Raw genomic sequence first — 22490 nt, forward strand, 5'->3', positions numbered from 1 at the left:
TTCATAACTCTGTACCCTGAATTACATGAGTATGCATCTCCCAGGATAAGATCGTTGTCCAGTGATATCACAGTACAGTTATCACAATTAATAATTTAGCATTGATTCAATAAAAACAATCAAGTAGGGTCTGTATTAAAAATTATTTAATTATTACAATAATGTGTGTACAAAAATGTTTAGAGCCCAGGACCCCACTGTATATTTTATTTAGTAATTGTCTCTCTTTAGCTCCCTTTCATCTAGAACAGTTCCCTTTATTATATCATAGTTCTGTAGGTCAGAAGTCTGGGTTGCCTTGAATGGGTTTTCTGCTCAAGCTTTCACAAGGCCAAAAATCAGTGTTGGCCAGACAGGTTCTTATCGGAAGCTCTGGGGAACAATCTGTTTCTAAACCACTCAGGTTGTTGACAAAATCCTTGTCCCTGTTTCCTGGCTGGATGTCAGCCAGGCATCTCTCTGTTTCTAGGGGCATTCACATTCCACCTCACAATATCCCGCTATGTTCCAGCAAGCAGCCAGCATGTTGAATCCTTTTCATACATCAAATCTCTCTGACTTCCACTCTAATACTAGCCAGAGAAAACTCTCTGCTTTGAAAGGGTTCAGGCAAATCTCCTTTTTGATTGACTCAAATTCAGTTGATTAGTAACCTTAGTTACATGTGTAAAATCAATTTGTCATGCATCATGGTATAATCATGGGTGTGATATCTCATCATACTCAGAGTGGAGATATGATGGCAGGAAAATTTGGGGGCACATTTTTGAATCCTGCACACAAATTTCTCTGCTGCAGTTGTGTCTTTTCCCCAATATGATTAACTAGTAATCTGTGGGGTAAAAGTCTGTGAGTAGACGGCTTTCCATTTATCTTCTGTGATTTTTTAATGATCCATTGATGATACATGATATAATCAGTTATTACAAAGACAAAACATTGACTCACTATTCTATCATTTCTTCTGTTCTCATTGGCATTCATCTGAGTTCTCCCTTTCCCTCCATCTACCCACTCCCTTTTCCCATCCTCTTTTCAGAAGGTAACAATGTAGATTTATGGATCCTTTTATTTTTTTTTTAAGTTTTGAGTTCAGCCTTATTTTTTAAATTTTATTTTTTATTCTTCAACTACAGTTGTCCCAGTTTTTACCGCATTGCTCTCCCCTGCCCTGCTCATGTCCACCTCCTCCCCACCCTAACTCGCTCAGTCAATCCCCACCCTGTTGTCCATTACCATGGGTCTTTTATACATGTTCCTTGACTGGACAATTCCCCTTCTTTCCCCATTCCCTCCCTTGTCACTGTCATTTTGTTCATTTCTATGTCTCTGTTTCTATTTTGCTCGTTTGTTTTGTTCATTAGATTCCAAATAGAGGTGAGTTTATATGGTATTTGTCTATCACTGGCTGGCTTATTTCACCTAGCATAATGCTCCCCAGTTCCATCCATGCTGCTGCGAAAGGGTAGGAGTTCCTTTCTGCTGCATAGTATTCCATTGTGTAAATGTACCAGTTTTTTTTAAGTATATTTTATTGAATATGCTATTACAGTTGTCCCATTCCTTCTTTCTCCTCTCTCTCCCTCTCCCTCCGCTCGCTACCCCCACTCCCTCCAGCATTTGCCCCATTAGTTTATGTCCATGGGTCATACATATAAATTCTTTGGCTTCTCCATTTCCTATACTACTCTTAACCTCCCCCTGTCTGTTTTGTACCTACCAATTATGCTTCTTATTCCCTGTACCTTTTCCCCCTTTGTCCCCCTCCCTGCTGATCACCCTCCATGTGATCTCCATTTCTGTGATTCTGTTCTTGTTCTAGTTTTTGATTAGTTTGTTTTTGTTTTAGGTTCAGTTGTTGATAGTTGTGAGTTTGTTGTCATTTTACTGTTCACGGCTTTGATCTTTTTCTTAGATAAGCCCCTTTAACATTTCACATACAAAGGGCTTGGTGATGATGAACTTCTTTAACTTAACCTTATCTGGGAAGTACTTTATCTGCCCTTCCATTCTAAATGATAGCTTTGCTGGATAGAGTAATCTTGGTTGCAGGTCCTTGCTTTTCATCAATTTGAATACTTCTTTCTAGCTCCTTCTTGCCTGTAAGGTTTCTTTTGAGAAATCAGCTGATAGTCTTATGGGCACTCCTTTGTAGATAACTGTTTTCTTTTCTCTTGCTGCTTTTCAGATTCTCTCCTTATCTTAAATCTTGGGTAATGTAATTATGATGTGTCTTGGCATATTCCTCTTTGGGTCCAACTTCTTTGGGACTCTCTGAGCTTCCTGGACTTCTGCAAGTCTATTTCCTTTGCCAGATTGGGGAGTTCTCCTTCATTATGTTTTTAAATCAGTTTTCCATTTCTTGCTCTTCCTCTTCTCCTTCTGGTACCCCTGTGATTCGGATGTTGGGATGTTTAAAGTTGTCTGAGAGGTTCCTAAGCCTTTCCTCGTTTTTTCAAATTCTTGTTTCTTAATTCTGTTCCAGTGGAATGTTTATTTCTTCTTTTTGTTCTAAATCGTTGATTTGAGTCCTGGTTTCCTTTCCTTCACTGATAGTTTCCTGTGTGTTTTGTTTTATTTCACTTTGTATAGCCTTCACTTTTTCCTCATTTTGAGCTCAATCAGTTCTGTGAGCATCCTGATTACCAGTGTTTAGAACTTTGCATCTGATAGGTTGGCTATCTCCTTGTTGCTTAGTTCTTTTTCTGGAGTTTTGATTTGCTTTTTTCACTTGGTCCATATTACTTTTTCTCAGTGCACCTGTTACATTGTAAGGGGCTGAGCCTTAAGTATTCACTAGGCCGGGGCAAACCACATCACTGCATTGTGGCACTGCATGTGGGGGAGGGGTCAGAGAGGGAACAATGCCAGTTACTTGGCTCTCACCCCAATTTCAGGAGACTGGCAGTTTCTCCTGCTTCCACAACCCCCACAGGTTTTTATAGTCAAGGGTGCTGAGGCCTTGTCTTGCCTGTGCTAGAAACCTTGGGTTGCATGGTCTGTCTCACTCCCAAGGTGTTCCTCCTTGTTTACCTGCATGCAATTGTGGGAACACCCAGTCTACCAGCTGCTGCCTTGCTGCATGTCCTCTCCGCCCCAGCTTCCCATCTTCATCCCTCCTACTAGTCTGGATGAATGTTTCATCTTTAACTCCTTTATTATCGGACCTCCATGCCATTGGATTTTCTGGCAGTTCTGGTTGATTTTGTTTTTAAATTGGTTGTTTTCTTCTTTTGGCTAAACGAGGAGGTGAGGCATATCTACCTACACCTCCATCTTGGCTTGAACTTATACCACAGTTTTTTGATCCACTCATTTCCTGGTGGGCACTTAGGCTGTTTCTAGCACTTGGCTATTGTAAATTGTGCTGCTCTAAGTACTGGGGTGCATAGGTTCTTTTGAATTGGTGTTTCAGGATTCTCGGGGTATAATCCTGGCAGTGGGATCACTGGATCAAAAGGCAGTTCTCTCTTTAGTTTTTTGAGGAAATTCCATACTGTTTTCCACAGTGGCTGTACTAATCTACATTCCCACCAACAGTGCACTAGGGTTCCCTTTTCTCCAATCCTCACCAGCATTTGTTGTTTGTTGATTTGTTTATGATGGCCCTTCTGACAGGTGTGAAGTGGTATCTCATTATGGTTTTAATTTGCATCTCTCTGATGACTAATGATGCTGAACATTCTTTCATATGTCTATGGGCCCCCTGTATGTACTCCTTGGAGAAGTGTCTGTTCAGGTCGTTTGCCTTTTTTTTTCTTTTCCTCCCTAAAGAGAGGGAGAGAAACATCAATGTGTGGTTGCCTCTTGAATGCCCCCCACTGGGGACCTGGCCCGAAATCCAGGCATGTGCCCTGACTGGGAATTGAACCAGTGATCCCTTGGTTCGCAGCCCGTACTCAATCCACTGAGTTACACCAGCCAGGCATGTTTGCCTATTTTTTAATTGGATTATTTGTCTTCCTGGTGTTGAGTCATATGAGTTCTTTATGTATTTTGGAGGTCAAACCCTTGTCCCCAATGTATGATTGGCAAATATGTTCTGCCATACAGTTGGTTTCCTTTTAATTTTGCTGATGTTTTCTTTAGCTGTGCAGAACCTTTTTATTTTGATGATGTCCCATTTGTTTATTCTTTCCTTTATGTCCCTTGCCCTAGGAGATATATCAGTGAAGATATTGCTGTGCGGGATATTTGAAATTTTCCTCCCTATGTTTTCCTATAGGACTTTTATGGTATCATGACTTATATTTAAGTTTTATCCATCTTGAGTTTATTTTGGTGTATGGTGTGAGTTGGTGGTCTCATTTCATTTTTTTGCATGTAGCTCTCCAGCTCTCTGAACACTTTTTGTTGATAGGCTATTTTTACTACATTTTGTGCTCCTGTCCCCTTTGTTAAATAGTAACTGACCATAGAGACATAGGTTTATTTCTGGGCTCTCTGTTCTGTTTCATTGATCTATGTGTCTGTTCTTAAGCCAATACCAGACTGTTTTGATTATAGTGGCCTTGTAATAAATTTGATCTCAAGTATTGTGATTCCTCCTTTTTATAAGTAATTCTTTTAAAATTTAGCATATCTTAATTTATCACTGATATTTTGTTGTAGTGTTAATTTAACAGGTTGATTTGAAGGGAAAAATTGTTGAAGTTAGCAACAATAATAAACTTTTTTCACTGGGGAATAAAAATAAAAGTTACCATCTTAACCATTTTTAATCATACAGTTTTAAGGTGTTAAGTATATTTACATTGTTGTTCAACAGATCTCCAGAACTTTTTCATCTAGCAAACCTGGAACTCAGTACCCATTAAACAGTAATATTCCCTCTCCCTTTCCCTCAGCCCTTGGCTACCTTTCTATTTTCTGTTTCAGTGGTTTTGACCACTTTAGATACTTCAGGTGAGTGGGATTATATGTCTCCTTTGTAATTGGCTTATTTTTCTTAACGTAACGTCCCTGAGGTTTATCCGTATTGCATGTGACAAGATCTCTTTCCTAGTAACATTTTCATTATTCATCTGTCTATGGACATTTCCACTTAGCAACAATAATTTTGTAAATGAGCTTACTTAAGTTATAACCAGAGGAAATTTAAGTCACATGAGAACCAAAAAAACTTTTCTCTGAGAACACAAGAACAAAACCCTCTTCCTTATTATAATAAATGTAATATAAATCAATTTCTTAATGGATAACTCTTGGCATTGTAGGTGAGACCTCATGCTGAACTTTTGGATTTTAGGATAAATTGCTGGCTCCAACCCTAAAAGCCGGTAGCATTCTTCCCTCAACCAAAAATAGGGATCTGGTACCATTTCTGGTATTCATTTTGTTTCTGTGAAACCTTCTATATAAAGCTACCTACTACAACTTTTCATAAGCATATATTTTCCTGGTCAGTTTTTGATTAAAAAATAGCCAATTTATAGACATGTTTTTATATCACTTAAGGAAGTTGCAGTGAGTGTTTATTGTTCAGACCAGGAAGGAAATTGCCTTGATTTTTTTCTTTATTCAACAAGGACACTTTAATTGTCAAGTGGTCCTGTACCTGCCAGTGAACAAATGGCTCAGTTGGTATTGCTCACATTTTAGCAGAGATGCTCACATCTTGTCTGGTCTAATGGCGTGTTTTTTCTATGCTTCCCCTCTTCTTCTTCTCAGCACGCCTATAGGAAGCCTGTTGATGGCACTTCAGAAGTATTATGGTGAGACGATTCAGGAAAGAAAACAGAAGGATCGAAAAACCCTCCATGAGCTGCAACTGAAAGAGTGGTAAGGAACATTCTAAGACTAGGTTGTCTGACTTTCCTAGCAGCAGGCCTTCGATACTATAACAGAACCCAAACTCGGCTGCCTGTTGCAACAAAAACCAAACTCATGAGACAGGTGTTGGTGAGGAGGAAAGTGATTTACTCAAGTGCCAGCATCTTGAGAAGAAGGGTTGATTCCTGTCCTCAAAAACCCATCTTAACATCTCTGGTCACGCCAGTGAGTCTTGAGGGAGTTTGTAGGATTTCAGGAAGGGGAAAATTCTTAGGGGGAGTACAGACCTGCTGTTTCTTTTGGGAGTAAGAGGTGGGAATACTGAAAGGGGAGTCACAGAGCTTCTCTGCGTTAGCATTCCTCCCTTTCCCTGAGGAACGTAAACCATAAATGTGGTTTATGGTTGGCACCAGTGTATCTTGCAACTACAATGAAGACTGAAGCACAGGGTTGATTAAATACTTTGATTATTAGCTGGGAGATACAAAATCATGGTTACAATTTTAACATCTTAGTGCAGGCAGAGGTTTCCCACTGAGGAGGGTGAAAACTTTCACCCATTCCATGTAGTCATTTCCTGTGGACCAGTAGTCAGACTGACAGCAGACTTCATGCTGATTCTTTGAAAGATCAATGTAACAGGCCGCCATCTGGTGCTCCTGGTACAAATGACTCTTACAGTTCAGCTCCCTGGTACCTAAGGTGACATTTGCTGCAGCTGCTGCATTGAGAGTTGAATAGATAGGCAGTCTTTTTTAATTCAGGTTTTTACTTGAAACTCATTTGTGCTAAAACACACAGACATGGGAATTCTTGATATCTGTAGATCTGTTGTCCAAGGACTTACGTGCTTTAGGAGAAAAAGCGTTGATTGTTGGAGCCAATGAAACCCTGAAAACAAGGCTTTAAATCCTAACTAGACTATTCATTACTATGACCTTAGACATTCTTCTTAACTTTAAGGCCTAAGTTTTCTCAGGCATTCTGAGGGCAGAATCACACCCTTTCTCTTATTTCATTCCTTTCTCTTCTCTATGCTAAGAGGGTGGATGAGATATGCAGTTATGTAGGTTCTAGAGCAAAGGCACTTAAAATTCTGTAACCAGCATAAAATTTAATATTAGGGAGAATTAACATGAAAGCATTACCTTCTTTCTAGTTCTTAGGTGTCATAAGAGACTTCTTTTCTTAAAAGGAAACCTTGAGAAAGGAGTTGGAAAGGTAAGGAAAGTATATTGGCTATTTGAATCTGATATAAAAAAGTATGGAAGAATTAACATTTGGAAAAATATGAACAAGAATGATTTTATTTCAATAAAAAAATGGAAACCAGAAAAAGGAAACTAGAGAAGATGATTGTTATTTAGTGATGGAAAATGGGTAAAAAACAAAAACAATTATCGTAATGAAAGAATACTTTGGCAGAAGGAAATAGTATCAAAGTATGGAATGAAAAAGTATATATACATATGTATGTGGTTTGTTCAGAAAGTATCCAACCATATAAAATGAAAAATAGAGACATTTAATGAAGAATATATAAGAAACATTGTACACAGGACAATGATACCTCAGTCCCCTTCAAAGTAGGCACCTTGGGAATCTCACACAGTCTTTCTAGTCACCATCAGCTGCCGTGTCTTATTTTCCTGCATCTCATTGGTGGTCTGAAATCTCTTCCCTTTCAAAGGTGATTTTAGTTTTGGGAAAAAACAGAAGTTGCAGGGCACCAAATCTGGGCTACAGGGGGGCTGAGTTACCTGGGTGATTTGAATGTTCTCCAACAAACCGTGCACGAGATGTGATGATGAGTGGGCATGTTGTCATGATGGAACTGCCAATCCCTAGTTGCCCATAGCTGCGGCCTCATGAATCACCCAAATAGTTTTCACTGAGAAATGCTCAAGTTTAACACAAAATCTGATGCAGATGTGTTGCTCTACTCAAGTCATTTTGAATGTGAGGGCCACGCAGTACATATGCTCACTCAGTGGTGTCTACCACCCCAACTGACTAGTACAGTGAAGTCGTCATTGTTCACACATGTGCATTCCAGTTCACTCTCCTTGGCTGGAAGTTTACATCAATGTCTCCCAAACCATTCTTGTTATATTAACAGTACCTAGACTTTTGACTTTTTCTGGACTGACTATACACACACCCACACACACACAAATATACACATATATAAAAATGATATTTCTGAGAAGCATTAATTTAATAACTGGTAAGAAACTTTTATCTGCTTCTTTAATCTAGAGAAATCAAACATAGTTAGAATCTACAAAATTGTTCAGTAAGCACTAAATGTAGAAAACTGGCTATAGAGATATGGAAAAAGAACTCAAATCTGGTTGTGAAGAGTTGAATGTCATAGGTGACCCTGATAATCACTTAAAGGAAGGCAATAACACTTCATTTAGAAAAAGAACTGATCTCTTATTTGGAAATTAGATTTTAATTCCGCATATATATACATCTGTAGCATCCCATCTGATATTTCTGTACCAAGGTTACCATTGTTAAAGCTTCTATGCAGTTTCTACATGGTATGGCAACAAACAGTTTAACAGAGCGGCTGGGGACTCATGTGCCCCTGACCATGAAGGCAAGAGGACAGCCACGTTACAAGGCTTACACCTTAGATCAGGGTGCTTCAGCTCCTGCATCACGTCATCCCTGTGACAACTCTGTTGCCACAGTAGCAATATCCATTTTGGTAATACGAGAATTCTAGTTGGTGTGTGAGTTGGAACAGGTTAGGAGAGAGAAGAAAGTCACTGTATTTGAAGTGCAAGGAACAGTGTTTGCTCATAAGTTGCAGGGAGAGTAAGACAAATGCTATCTTTAAAAAAAAACCTCTCTACCAACTAAAGCATAGCAGGACTTGATACATCCTTTTCATTCTTTGGTTACAGGAAAGCCAGACTACAGTTTACTGAGCTCCTCCCTGAAGAAATTGAAAGTAGCCTACAGAAAAATCGATCCAAGGATGATGCTGAGAAAATTGAAGCACTGCTAAATCTTCCTAGAAACCCCTCATCAACAGATAAACAAGACGAGGACTGAAGTTGTTCTGGACTTGAAACTCACTAGAGAGTTGAAGGGAGCTATGTTGCCATGTCCACTGAATGCCGGTGGTCAGGCTACTCCTCAGTTGCCCTGATGACAGCTGTAGAGGCAGTGTTTGCTCTTACTTGTGTTTTTTTTAATATTATTATTTTATTGTTGTTCAAGTAAAGTTGTCTGCATTTACCCCCTGCCACTCCCCTCCCCACATCAGTCATCCCCACCTCCCTCCCCTGATCCCACCATGCCTTGGTTTTTGTCCATGTGTCCTTTATAGTTGTTCCTGAAAACCCTTCCTCCCTCTTCCCCATTATCTCCTCCCACCTCCCCTCTGGTTACTGTCAGATTGTTCTTAATTTCAATGTCTCTGGTTATATTTTGCTTGCTTGTTTGTTTTGTTGATTAAACAAATGGGACTTCATCAAAATAAAAAGCTTCTGCATGGCTAATGAAAACAGCATTAAAATGAAGAGAACCAACTAGATGGGAAAACATATTTGCTAGTGATACCTCAGACAAAGGTTTGATCTCCAAAATACATAAAGAACTCTTAACCTGTTTTTTAAACCAAGATTTGGGCCAATGTACTCTCACTTTACTCATCCTCAAATTTAAATACATACATTTATATTGATCAGCCTATATATTTGACATATCTATATCAATCGATCAATATTTTTTTTCCTAAATTTTAAAACAGTAAATTACCCAAAAGATTAACGTGGAATTCTATAGGTTATGTATGTATGCTTGTAGCCCTTTAAAAGGGTCCTCTAGAAATCAGTAGGAGGAGGAGAGAAAAGAAACAGGTAAGGCAAATGGTCTGTGAAACCCTGGTGCCTTGGGTCCTAGTAACAGTTTGGGCCTAAATATGTAGTAGTGTTTGGTTTTAATAAAAATAAAAAATGATTTGTCATTTGAAATAACATGAATTTTACAATAAGGATGTAGATAAGCATTATTACAGAAACAACCTGACTTTGTTTATTTGGTTAGTATTGCTGGCAAAATGTCTATGCTGTATTATGAGTTACTTAGCATAGATATGATAGATACAGTTTCTACACTCCAGGAGCTTCCTGCCTCAGAAGGAAGCTGTCCCACAGTGGATTGTGACTTTTACTAAATGAGGGGGCGGTGGGATGGCTGAATTAACTATAAAAGGGAAAAAAAACTTCTAGTGCTTTGTTTTGGTGTTAGACCTCATAGTTCCTACTTTGAAAATACTGTTGCAGGAACAAGGTTTGTGAAGCCGCAAGTGTGGTGGATAAAACAGTGGTTCTGGAAGAAGACCTCTGGCCTGGAATCCCAGCCATATGGCTTCAAAGCCTTGTAATTTTAGCTAATACAAATTTTACTTATTTTATTTTTAAAAAAATTTTATAAAGTTATTGGGGTGACACTGGTTAATAGGATCATATAGGTCTCAAGTGTATAGTTCTGTGATACTAGATCTGTATACTTCACCCACTGAAGTCAAACCATCACCTTGAATTGGGCTCCCTCCATACCCTCAAAACCCACACCTCCCGCCCTCTGGTAACCACCACACTGCTATCTGTATCCACAGGTTTCAGTTTTATATCCCACATTTGAGTGGAATCAGATGGTTCTTAGCTTTTTCTGACTGCTTTATTTCACTTAGCATAATGTTCTTGATAACATTCTATTGTTTTAAGGTTTTTATTCGGTTTTAGGGGAAGGGAGGGAGAAAGAGAGAGATGTGTGGTTGCTTCTCGAGTGCCCCACCTGGAGACCTGGCCCACAACCCAGGTATGTGCCCTGATTGGGAATCAAACCAGCAACCTTTTGGTTTACAGGCAAGCCCCCAGTCCACTGAGCTACACCAGCCAAGGTGCCGTTCTTAATTTTTTGAGGAACCACCCAACTTTTCCATAGTTGATGTGCCAGTTTACATTCCCACCAGCAGTGAATGAGGGTTCCCTTTGCTCCACACTCTCCTACACTTGTTTTTGTCTGTCTTGTTGATAACAGCCATTCTAACAGGTGTGAGGTGGTATCTCGTAGTTTTGTTAATGGAAAAAACGACTCAGACGGCCTTGGAGTTTGCGAAGTGGGGTTTTATTCACGCATGCGGACCCAGAGGAGATAAATTCCAAATTCTGGGCACCAAGCTTAAGCTGGAGTTTGCTTATATTCTTGTTACAAGGCAAAAAGGAGGAGGAAAACAGCTGCTGAAAGCAGGCACAGTAGAAAGCGAAGGTTAGCGTACAACCTTGAGATAACTGCTTATCTGGGAAAGGCTGCTGCCTGGGAATGGCTGCTGGTCAGCTCCTACCTAAGAATGGCTACTGCTCAGCTATGTCCTGTCACAGTTTTGGTTTGCATTTCCCTAATAGTGAAGTTGACTTTTTATATGGCCATTTCAAATGGCCAGTTGGCCATTTGTATGTCTTCTTGGGTGAAGTGCCTGTTCAGGTCCTCTGCCCATTTTTTAATCCTCGCCTGAGGATATGTTTGTTGGTTTTAGAGAAAGAGGAAGTGGGGGCAGGAGAGAGAGAGAAACATTGATGTGTGAGAGAAACATCAATCAGTTGCTTCCTATTTGCACCCCAGTCAGGGATAGAACTTGCAACCTAGGTATGTGCCCTGACTGGGAATAGAACCTGCAGCCTTTTGGTGTATGGGAAGATGTTCCCACCAACTGAACCACCCTGCCAGGGCCTCTGCCCAATTTTTAATTGGATTGTTTGTTTAGTGTTGAGTTGTATGAATTCTTTACATAATTTGAATATTAACCTTTTTTCGCAGGTGTTGTGTGCAAATATCTTCTCCCATTCAGTCAGTTGCCTTTTTGTTTTGTTGGTTTGTTTTGTGTGCAGCAGCTTTTCAGTTTGATGTAGTCCCCTGCTGATGCAGACTCCAGCTCCTGGGGTCCACCACATTGTGGATGAGGCACAAGAAATTCACACGGACTACCGAGTCCTGTGGAGGAAAAGGGCGAGCATGGCTTTTCTCTCAAGAGGAGAAAAAGCCTCGGCCATTGCTTTGACTGGCCTTTATTGCTTTTCTGGGCACTTACATGATGGTCCTCATTTACTATGCACAGGTTTGCTTTAGGTGGTTACCTTTTACAGAAAACAAAGGAGAAAATGTCACTAATCACATCACAGAAGAAGGATATTTGTAAATGCAAAGGAAAAAGTGGTTGAACTGGTTACACTCCATACTGGGGAGGTCTAGCACAGACTTTAGGAAGTTACAGAAAGCACTTGCTGCCTCAATTTAGGGTGAGGGAGTTTTAGCAAAAGCAAGTCTCAAAGCAGCCTAGGTAACATTGCAGGCCTGATTCCCCACAGGAGAACCTATCTGTGTACATGGGTCCTGTCTGGGCCCACACCACGCAGAATGGCCTCCTATATCCCTCATTTATTTTAGCCTTTACTTCCCTTGCTTTTGGGGTCAAATTAATAAAACGTTCTGTATGACCAAGGCCTATACATTTAGTACCCATGTTTTCTTCTGTGTAATTTATTGTTTCAGATCTTATATTTAGGTGTTTGATCTGTTCTGAATTAACTTTTGTATATGGGGACAAACTGTGATCTAGTATCATTCTTTTGCATGTGGCTTTCCAATTTTCTCAGTACCATTTATTGAAGAAGCTTTCCTTTCTCCAATTGTATGTTTTTAACTTCTTTGTAAAAAATTATTTGCCCAGGCTCTGTGTTTCTGTTAGACAGATGGCCGTTTCTTCCTGCTGAGTGCCAGCCACAACCCTGAGATACAGTAGTAAAGGTTGCAGTGAACCGATTTGGCCATATTGGGGCCTGATCACCTGGGCTCTTTTAACCCTGACAAAGTGGATATTATCATCAGTGATCCCTTCACTGACCTCAACTACATGGTCTACATGTTCCAGTATGATTCTACTGATGGCAAGTTCAAGGCACAGTCAAGGCTGAGAATAAGAAGCTTGTTGTCAATGGAAAGTCCATCTCCCTCTTCCAGGATCAAGATCCCACCAACATCAAATGGGGTGATACTAATGCTGAATATGTTGTGGAGTCCACTGGTATCTTCAAGTGAAATGGGTTCACTTGAAGGGAGGAACCAAGAGGGTCATCCTATCTATCCCTTCTGCAAATGCTCCCATGTTTGTGATAGGTGTGAACCATGACAAGTAGTTCTGGGGAGGCGAGCTACTTCCCCAGTAGTAGGGAGGGTGGGTGAGGACTGTGACTTTGTTTCTCTGTCTGGAATGCCAATTGCCACAGAAGTGTGGCCACACCTCTATGCTTCATCCCTGCCCAGTCAGAGGGGTGTGGGCTCGGACAAAGCTTTACTATCCACTCCTGCAGGAATGCTCATTAAATCTGCTCTATCTGCTGGAGGGAGTTCCAGCTACAACCGTATTCCTTCCCTTTCCAACCTGAGATTGTGGTGAGCGCTAGATTGCAGGGCTGCATTCATCGATCCCCTAAGCTTTTTCCCCTTCTTGCTTCCCCAGTTTGCTCCCACTTTAGATGTTTCAATGCATGGGTCTTTCTGGTGTGTGTGTGCATTGAGCAGGGAATCCTTTGTGGAATTATAGCTGTTGAGATTGTTGAAACTTCAAGGGGAAAGACCTAGGTGATCTGTCATGCCAGCAATCTTCTGAGGTCACTCAGATGTTGCATTTTTACAAGTTGAGTGCAAGAACTTTCCCAAGCAAAAACAATATGACTTGCTTTATTGTCATACTAGATTTATTGTAGTAGGCTGGAACCAAACCTGCAATATTTCCAAGGTATGCATGTATACTAAACACTAAGCTATCTTTAAAAGAAATTGATTGAGGTACTAAAAATAGCATTCCATAGGGCTTCCTTTGGTCCCTAAAATAGCTTTCCTTGGTATTTCTGGATTCTTCTGACATCAGCACAGAATTTAAAAGAAAAAAATCAGTTAACAGAATGAAAATAAAGGTAGTGGACTAACAAAACTTAAAACAAATGACAAAAATAAGAATTGCTGCATTTAGTTAAGACTCATAATCCTTCCATGATCATAAGGAAACCTCAAGAAATAGCCACAAAATAGGAAGAACCTAAAAGACAGATTACTTATTTTTAAAATTTTTTTTTGAGAGGGAGAGACATTGACTTGTTGTTCCACTCATTTATGCATTCATTGACTGCTTCTTGTATGTGCCCTGACCGGGGATTGAACCTGCAAACTGTGTGTCAGAGATGATGCTCTAACCACTTAGATACCTGGCCAGGACATGACAGCTTATTTATATTTAAATAAACTATACTATCATTGCTTATCACATTTCATAAGTGTGTTAGTACTATTTTTTTCAAAAAGTTGTATTTTTGCTTTTATTCTGATAAATATTTTTGTGATACAAATAAAATTACTTTTAAAACCAACCATCTAATTTTATATTTTCTAGTAAAGGGGTTTAATTTACATGTGAGTATGAATAAAACCATGAACAGATTGACTAATTGCCAGTTTGTCAGCAATTAATGAATTGGAAAATTAAACATGCTTTATGCAGTGTGGTAATAACATGTAAATCATGGTGAAAACACACTGGTGCAGCCCTGGCCACCAGTTGGAGCATCATCCTGTACACCAGGAGGTTGTGGGTTCAATTCTCAGTCAGGGCACATACCTGAGTTGTGCATTCAATCCCTGGTTGGGCCTTGTGCATGAAGCAATGAATCAATCATTCTCCATTTTCTTTCTCTCTCTCTCACTCTCTCTCTCTAAAGGTGATAAACATATCCTCAGGTGAGGATTGAATAAAGTTACTATTTAAAAAAACATACTGGTGCAGATGTCATATCCTCATAACTAATATTTGTTATATGATGTCCCATGTGTCAGGCCATTGTTCTATGCTTTAAATGCATTGTTTCATTTAATACTCATTCTGAGGTAGAAATTCTTTTTGACAGATGACAACACTGAGGGAGTCAAAACCATACAATTGGAGAAAAGAAAGCCTCTTCAATAAATGATACTGAGAAAATTGGAAGGCTACATGCAAAAGAATGAAGCTAGATTACGGTATGTACAAAAATGAACAAAAATTAATTCAAAATAGATCAAAGACCTAAATATAAGATCTGAAACAATAAATTACATAAAAGAAACCATAGGTACTATACTTATGGACTTTGGCCATAGAGAACATTTTATGAATTTGATCCCAAAGTAAGAGAAGTAAAGGCAAAAATAAGTAAACAGTACTATATCAAACTAAAAAGCTTCTGCACAGCAAAAGAAACAGCCAACAACAACGACAAAGGCAACCAAACAAATAGGAGGCAGTATTTGCAAACAACAACTCTGAGAAAAGGTTAATATCCAAATTATAGAAAGAACTCATAAAACTCGACACCAAACAAACAACCCAATTAAAAAATGGAAAGAGGACCTGAACAGACACCTCTCCCAAGAAGATATATGAACAGTGAACTGATACATGAAAAGATGTTCAACTTCACTAGCTATTAGGGAAATGCAAATCAAAACTACAATGAGCCCTCACTGATGTGGCTCAGTTGGTCGGGCATAATCCTGCAAACTGTTTTGATTCCTGGTCAGGGCACATGCCTGGATTGAGGGTTCGGTCCTTGAGGCTCATACAAGAGGCAACTGGTTGATGTTTGTCTCTGACATTGATGCTTCTCTCCATCTCTTTCTTTCTTCTCCTCTCTCTAAAAATAAATACAATCTAAAAAAAAAAGTACAATGAGATGCCACCTCACACCTGTTAGAATGGTTGTTATCAACAAGACAGGCAAAAAGAAGTATGAGAGAGTGTGGAGAAGAAGGAACCCTCCTCCACTGCTGATGGGAATGTAAACTGGTACAGCAACTATTGAAAACAGTCTGGTGGTTCCTCAGAAAAATAGGAATAGAGTTACCATATGACCCAGCAATCCCTCTCCTGGGTATCTATTGAAAAACTCAAAAACATGCATCCACAAAAATATGTATCCCCTATGTTCATTGCAGCATTATTTACCATGGCCAAGACATGGAGAAAAAGTGTCCTTTGATAGAGCACTGGATAAAGAAGATGGGGTACACATATACTATGGAATACTACTCAGCCATAAAAAATGATAAAATACTGCCATTTGTGACAACACAGATGGACCTTGAGAATATCATGCTAAGCAAAATAAGTCAGTCAAAAAAAGCCAAGAACCACATATTTTCAGTCATATGTGGGATATAAAACTGAAACATACATATTGACAACAGTATGGTGATTGCCAGAAGGAAGGGGGTGGAGGTAGTTGTAAAGGGCCAAATATATGGTGATGGAAGATTACCTGACTTTGGTGGTAAGCACACACTTCAATACCAATAATGTATCTGAAATGTACACTTGGAATCTATACAATCTTATTAAACAATATCACGTCAATATGCTTAATTAAAAATAAAATTAAAACTTTTTAGGTTAAATATGTCCCTTGCAAAGTTTGGGACATGCTTGTACTAAAAACCATATTTGCTCTTTATCTAAAATCTTTTTATAATGCAACATTCGTAAAGTGCAATAAAGCAAAGCATAATAAAACAACATATGTCTGTATACACAATTTAAAAACCTATCTTATTTTAGCCCTGCATGGGTAGTTCAGTTGGTTGGAGTGTCATTCCATAAACCAAAAATGTTGCGAGTTCAATTCCTAGTCAGAGCACATACCTAGCTTATGGGTTCAATCCTTATTTGGGGTGTCTATGAGAGGAAAACCAATTGATGTTTTTCTGTCACACCTATGTTTTTCCCTATTCCTTCCTCTCTCTAAAATCAATAATAATAAAAAAGTAGGCATTGGAGAAAATGGTGGTGAAGTAGGTGGGAGCTGAGCCCACTTACTTGTGCATCCAACTGGGACACTTGGCTGATCTTCAAAAAATACAAAGTGAACAGCCCACAGATCTTAGCTGATTTCAACTTTGGAAACCAAAGTGTACAGAAGATGTTTCAAAATGGGTGGTAAGGAAGTTTTATAGGTCAAGTAGGAAGGTACCCTGGTGTGGTGCCAGAAACCAGGGATGCCATGGTGACATCAGAGGAGAGCCAGGTCAATGATAGCAGCCCAGCAACTCCCTCACTTCCCAGAGTGGGCAATTTGCAGACCTGCACCAGGAGCGACTTGTTCCTCCAGTTCTTGTAGATGCAGGGTTAGATAATTTATTTGAAATGTTTCTATCTTTTATTTTTTTAATATTTTATTTATTTTTTGACAGAAGGGAAGGGAGGGAGCATGAGAGAGGGAAACATCAATGTGTGGTTGCCTCTCACGCACTCTCTACTGGGGACCCAGCCGCAACCCAGGCATGTACCCTGATCTGAGAATAGAACAAGTGACCCTTTGGTTTGCAGGCTGGCACTCAATCCACTAAACCATAGCATTCAGGGTGAAATATTTGTATCTTTTTTAGGTAGACTTGTATCCCTATGAACTTCCCTCTCAGGACTGCCTTCTCTGTGTCCCATAAGTTTTGGACTGTTGTGAATTCATTTTCATTTGTTTCCATAAACTTTTTTTTATCTTCCTTGATCTCATTCTTAACCCCTTCATTGTTTAATTGCATTCTATTCAATCTCCATGAATTTGAGTGTTATTGAGTTTTTTCTTTGAGTTTGATTTCTAGTTTCAGGCCTCTGTGGTCTGAGAAAATGCTTGATATGATTTCAAGTTTCTTGAATTTGTTGAGGCTTGTTTTGTGTCCTATCATGTGGTCTATCTTTGAAAATGTTCCATGTGCATTTGAAAAGAATCTGTATTTTGCTTCTTCTGGATGAAAGGTTCTCTCTCTCTCTCTCTCTCCATATATATATATATATATATATATATATATATATATATATATATATATAATCAGTTAAGAGCATTTTATCTAGGGCATTGTTCAATGCTGCAATATCCTTGTTGATTCTTTGGAAGATCTATCCATTATTGACAGTGGAGTGTTAAATTACCCTAGTATAAATATGTTGCCATCTATATCTTTCTTGAAGTCCTCCAAGATTTTGCTTATATATTTGGGTGCTCCTATGTTGGGTGCATATATATTTACAATGTTTATGTCTTCTTGATGGGTTCTTCCCTTGAGTATTATGAAGTGCCCTTTTGGGTCTCTTTTTATGGCCTTTGTTTTGAAGTCTGTTTTGTCTGATATAATTATTGCTAGCCTGATGTGGGTCTCTGATGTGGGTCTCTTGTAGGCAGTGTATATGTAGGTCATGTTGGTCATGTTTTCTCTCATCCATTCAGCTACCCTATGTCTTTTGACTGAAGCATATAATCCATTTATATTTAAAGTTATTACTGATAGGTACTTATCCATCTCCCCTGCCTTTGTACTTGTGTTCTTCTCTCTCTCACCCTTTTCCTTTGCCTTCTTGAAGCAATTCCTTTAGCATATATTGCAGTGATAGTTTGTTGGAGGTGTCATCTTTCAGCCTTCTTTTGTCTGGGAAGCCCCTTATTTCACCTTCCATTTTAAATGAGGGCCTTGCTGGGTAGAGTAGTCTTGGTTGCAGGTTTTTGGTTCTCATTACTTGGAATACTTCTTGCCATTCCCTTCTGGCTTGTAGTGTTTCTGTGGAGAAGTCAGCTGCTAGTCTTATCAGGGCTCCCTTGTATGTTACTTCCTGTTTCTCCCTTATTACCTTTAAGATTCTCTCTTTGTCTTGGAATTTTGCCATTTTAATTATGATGTGTCTTAAAGCGGGTCTCTTTGGGTTCCTCTTGATTGGGATCCTCTGTGACTTCTGTATTTGTATGACTTTTTCTCTCATCAAATTAGGGAAGTTTTCCATCATTACTTTTTCAAACATGTTTTCTTTCCCTTGCTCTTTTTCTCCTTCTGGTATCCCTATTATACAGGTATTATTACGTTTCATGTTGTCCTGCAGTTCCCTTAACCTCTCTTTGGTTTTTTTTTTTTTTTTTTTTGGTCTTTTTTCCTTTTCTTGCTCTTTCTGGGAGTCTTTTCCTACCTTGTCCTTCAGCTTGCTGATTCAATCCTCTGCCTCATCTAGCCTGATTTTGATTCCTTCTACCATGTTCTTCAGTTCAGAAATTGTATTGTTCATTTCCTCTTGGCTCTTTTTTCATGTTGATATAGTATGCAGTGAGTTCATCATAGTTTCCCTGCAGTTTTTGGTAATTTTCAGTGAGCTCATTGAGCTTCCTTATGACCATTGTTTTGAACTCAATACCTGATAGTTGACTTGCCTCTATTTCACTTAACACTCTTTCTGAGGCTTCCTCCTTTCCTTTCATTTGGGGTTTGTTTCTTTATCTTCCCTTTGTTTGTGAGACTCTTCTTGTTTGTCACTGCTTCTTAAATTGACCTGTTTTGACTCCTTGACTTTGTGGTGTGAACTTCTATGGTAGGAGACCTGTGAGATTCAATGGTGCAGTCTTCTTCATCTCCTAAACTTGCTGCTCTTGGGAAACCCTTTATGCTGTTTATGTTGGCTCTCTGCATGTAACTGAGTTTTTTAAAAAAATATTTATTTACTTTTAGAGAGAGGGTGAGAGAGAGAGAAAGAGAAACATCAGTGTGTGGTTGCCTCCCATGTGCCCCCCAGGGGGGACCTGGCCCTCAACCCAGGCATGTGCCCTGACCAGGAATCTAACCAGCAACACTTTACTTCACAGGCCAGTGCTCAATCCACTGAGCCACACCAGACAGGGCTGTAATTGAGTTTTGATTGTTGCTGGGTCATTTTGTGGTGGGTCCTTCCCTTCAGCTTGTTGACTGAGGGTCACTCTGCTCACCACATCTTATATGCTGTTGTGCAGGTGCAGTTAGTTAGTGCTGAAGGTGATTCTTCTGTCTGTCAAAAGTTATAAAGGCAGACAGAATTCTCTCTCTCTATTGTTCACTTGTTTGTTCCAAGTGATTTATCCATGGTTTAGTTGTAATTCCAGATTGGTCCTGGGAGGAGGTTAGTGTGTCTTCCATTCACTCCTCTGCCATCTTGTTTCCCATACCAACAGTATGGAATTTCCTCGAAAAACTAAAGATGGAACGGCCTTTTGATCCAACAATCCCACTGCTGGGACTATACCCTAAGAACTCAGAAACACCAATTCAAAAGAACCTATGGACCATAATGTTCATAGCAGCACAATTTACAACAGCCAAGTGCTGGAAACAGCCTAAGTGCCCATCAGTAAATGAGTGGATCAAAAAACTGTGGTACATTTACACAATTGAATATTGGTCAGCAGAAAGAAAGAAGGAACTCCTACCATTCAAAACTGGAGAGCATTATGCTAAGTGAAGTAAGCTAGGCAGTGAAAGACAAATACCATATGATCTCACCTATAAGTGAAACTTAATCAACAACAACAACAACAACAACAACAACAACAAAAATGAGCAAAATAGAACCAGAGACTTATAAATAAAGAACAAACTGGCAGTGACCAGAGGTGAGGGGGGAGGGAGATAATGAAGCAAAGAAGGGGAAGGGGGAAGCAAAGGAACATGAATAAAGGACTCATGAACATGGAAAATAGGGGGGGTTGACATTGGGAATTTGGGGGGTGTGGGGTAGGGGAGATTGATGGGGGAAAATGAGGGACAGCTATAACTGAACAACAATAAATAAAATAAATATCCCTGGGTGGAGATTTTTTTTTCAGTACTCCACATTCTGCTCTTTGATATGGCATTTTGCACTTATATACATCAATGAAAATTTGAAACAAAAAGAACTTTAGTCAAACTCCTCTTCTTCCAGTTTTATTGGATAATTTAAAATTACATTTCTATTATCTAGGACTTCAGTTACTTTTTCCATGACTTTTAAAACTGATTACATCAAATGAAACACAATTGTTTAAGGGATATAGCATACAAAAATAACATCTTGATTTCTGTGAAAATGCACTTCTCTGCAATTCCTGAATAGCTCCAAATTACACTTACTTGGAACATAGATGTTTACTCATAAAACCCATAGATGGGTTTTACATTTCGTCTTTGACGGAGAATGTGTTCTAAACCTTTGTCATTTGCATATGAAGTAGCAACACCAAATTATTCCTGTTTAAGCTTTTATTCCAATTTTCCTCGCAGATGTTAAACACACACTTATCTTTTTATTTTGTTTACTCCCATTCACCTATATGATCTATGTAGGGTCCGATACAGATGTTAATTGATGTTATTTAACAGATATTGAGGTCAGACAATCCAAGGTCATCATTATGTTAAAACTGAAGTTATTTATGGAAGCTCACAAACACTTCCAGAATTGGCTTATACCTTCTACATGGGAACATATTCAAGAAACCCAGAACAGGCTTACTGGTCTGATTCAACTCTTCCCATTCATCAATCCCTATTCACCAGTAGCAATAAAGGGATTCTTTAACCAAGCATTATACATAACACCTATACCAAACTAAACATAAACTTTCTTTTTGTAGTTAAATGCAGAAAGTCAATTTCTTTCCACCCCTTTCCTCCTTTACATGGCAAGTAAAGCTCACTGGCCTAAGAGTAGCCTCTATCTGCCAACCTTCAGCCAGTGAAGAGGATCCAGGAAAAATAATACAACAATCAATCAGAAAAAGGAGGGGTGACAAAGAAAATAAGCTGTGGCCTCAATTTTGCATTCTTGTACAAGGTACCCTGATTCACCACAGCGGTAGCAGTTGACTTCACTTGTCTTGCTGCAGTTGATGGCTACATGACCAGTTTCACCACACCTATAGTACTTGACTATGGTGCAGTCTTTTTGAATATGTCCAAATTTCCCAGAAGAATAGCACTTCTGCTCATCTGCATGGTCACAGTCACGAGTCAGATAGCCTGGTTTGCCACAGGTGTAGCAGCATTGCTCTTGCTTTCTCTTAGGCTCCATGCAGTCCTTGGCAATGTGGCCACCTCGACCACAGTTATGGCAGGCATCCTCCTGAAGATCACAATCCTTGGCAAGATGACCAGACTCACCACAGCGATAACACATGTCTTCAGCATCCGAGCTGGCGAACAGCGGCAGAGGCTAAGACGCAGGTGAAGTGAGTGGCTCCCACGGCAGCAGCTGTTTGTTTCCAGGAGTGCGCTTGCCTGCACCACATGTGGGTCTGCGCACGGCCCAGCACACTGACACTTTTTAAATGTATCCTATTTTAAATTAGAACTTTCTCATAAACATTTTACAAAAGAGGTTAAACTGGCATAAAACCATTTAAGGAGATTGTCAGTCCAATATGAACCAGTAGAATGTGAATTTTTTAACTAAACTATCCCTTTGAAAATTTAAAGCAAAAGTTAGGTTAGAGAGGGACAGTTTAATTTATATGTTGTTCCTTCTCCATGTCAGAGTAAATTAGTTTTGGATGGGCTTACTTTCTTCTGAACCTGATGGAAAAGTGGGTGAACAACAAATGAAAACACCATGAAAAATGCAATACTGGCTAAAACACCAATAATATTTCCATTAGCCTCATACAGGTGTATGAGGTCTATCTGGAAAAAAGACCAGCCATTGTTAATATAACAAGAACAATTTGTGCAATATCCATGTAAGCTGTCAGTCGAGTACAATGGACTGGAATGTGCCTGTGTGAACAATAACAACATTACTGTACTAGTCAGTGGGAGCAGCAGAAGCTATTGAGTGAGCATGTGCACTG

The 22490-nt window shown here is 39.3% G+C and overlaps 2 protein-coding genes across 4 annotated transcripts in view; one reads left to right on the forward strand and one right to left on the reverse strand.

The window, feature by feature from the left end:
* The window catches only part of TIMMDC1 (translocase of inner mitochondrial membrane domain containing 1), a 28862-nt gene extending 19996 nt beyond the window's left edge, over nucleotides 1-8866 (forward strand). For all 3 annotated transcript variants that reach the window (XM_036018131.1, XM_036018130.1, XM_028504616.2), the window contains 2 exons: nucleotides 5671-5781; nucleotides 8691-8866. In XM_036018131.1, coding sequence (XP_035874024.1) covers nucleotides 5671-5781; nucleotides 8691-8841 — 262 coding nt within the window. In that variant the 3' untranslated portion in view covers nucleotides 8842-8866. The remainder of the gene's footprint in view (nucleotides 1-5670; nucleotides 5782-8690) is intronic.
* A 12549-nt stretch (nucleotides 8867-21415) lies between these two features.
* LOC118498338 (cellular nucleic acid-binding protein-like) lies at nucleotides 21416-21820 on the reverse strand. The gene has a single exon (XM_036016192.1). The coding sequence runs from the start codon at nucleotides 21818-21820 to the stop codon at nucleotides 21416-21418; it is 405 nt and encodes a 134-aa protein (XP_035872085.1).
* Nucleotides 21821-22490: the final 670 nt, after the last annotated feature.

The sequence above is a fragment of the Phyllostomus discolor genome, chromosome 2, assembly GCF_004126475.2.
Source record: "Phyllostomus discolor isolate MPI-MPIP mPhyDis1 chromosome 2, mPhyDis1.pri.v3, whole genome shotgun sequence".
In the NCBI taxonomy this organism is placed as follows: Eukaryota; Metazoa; Chordata; class Mammalia; order Chiroptera; family Phyllostomidae; genus Phyllostomus; species Phyllostomus discolor.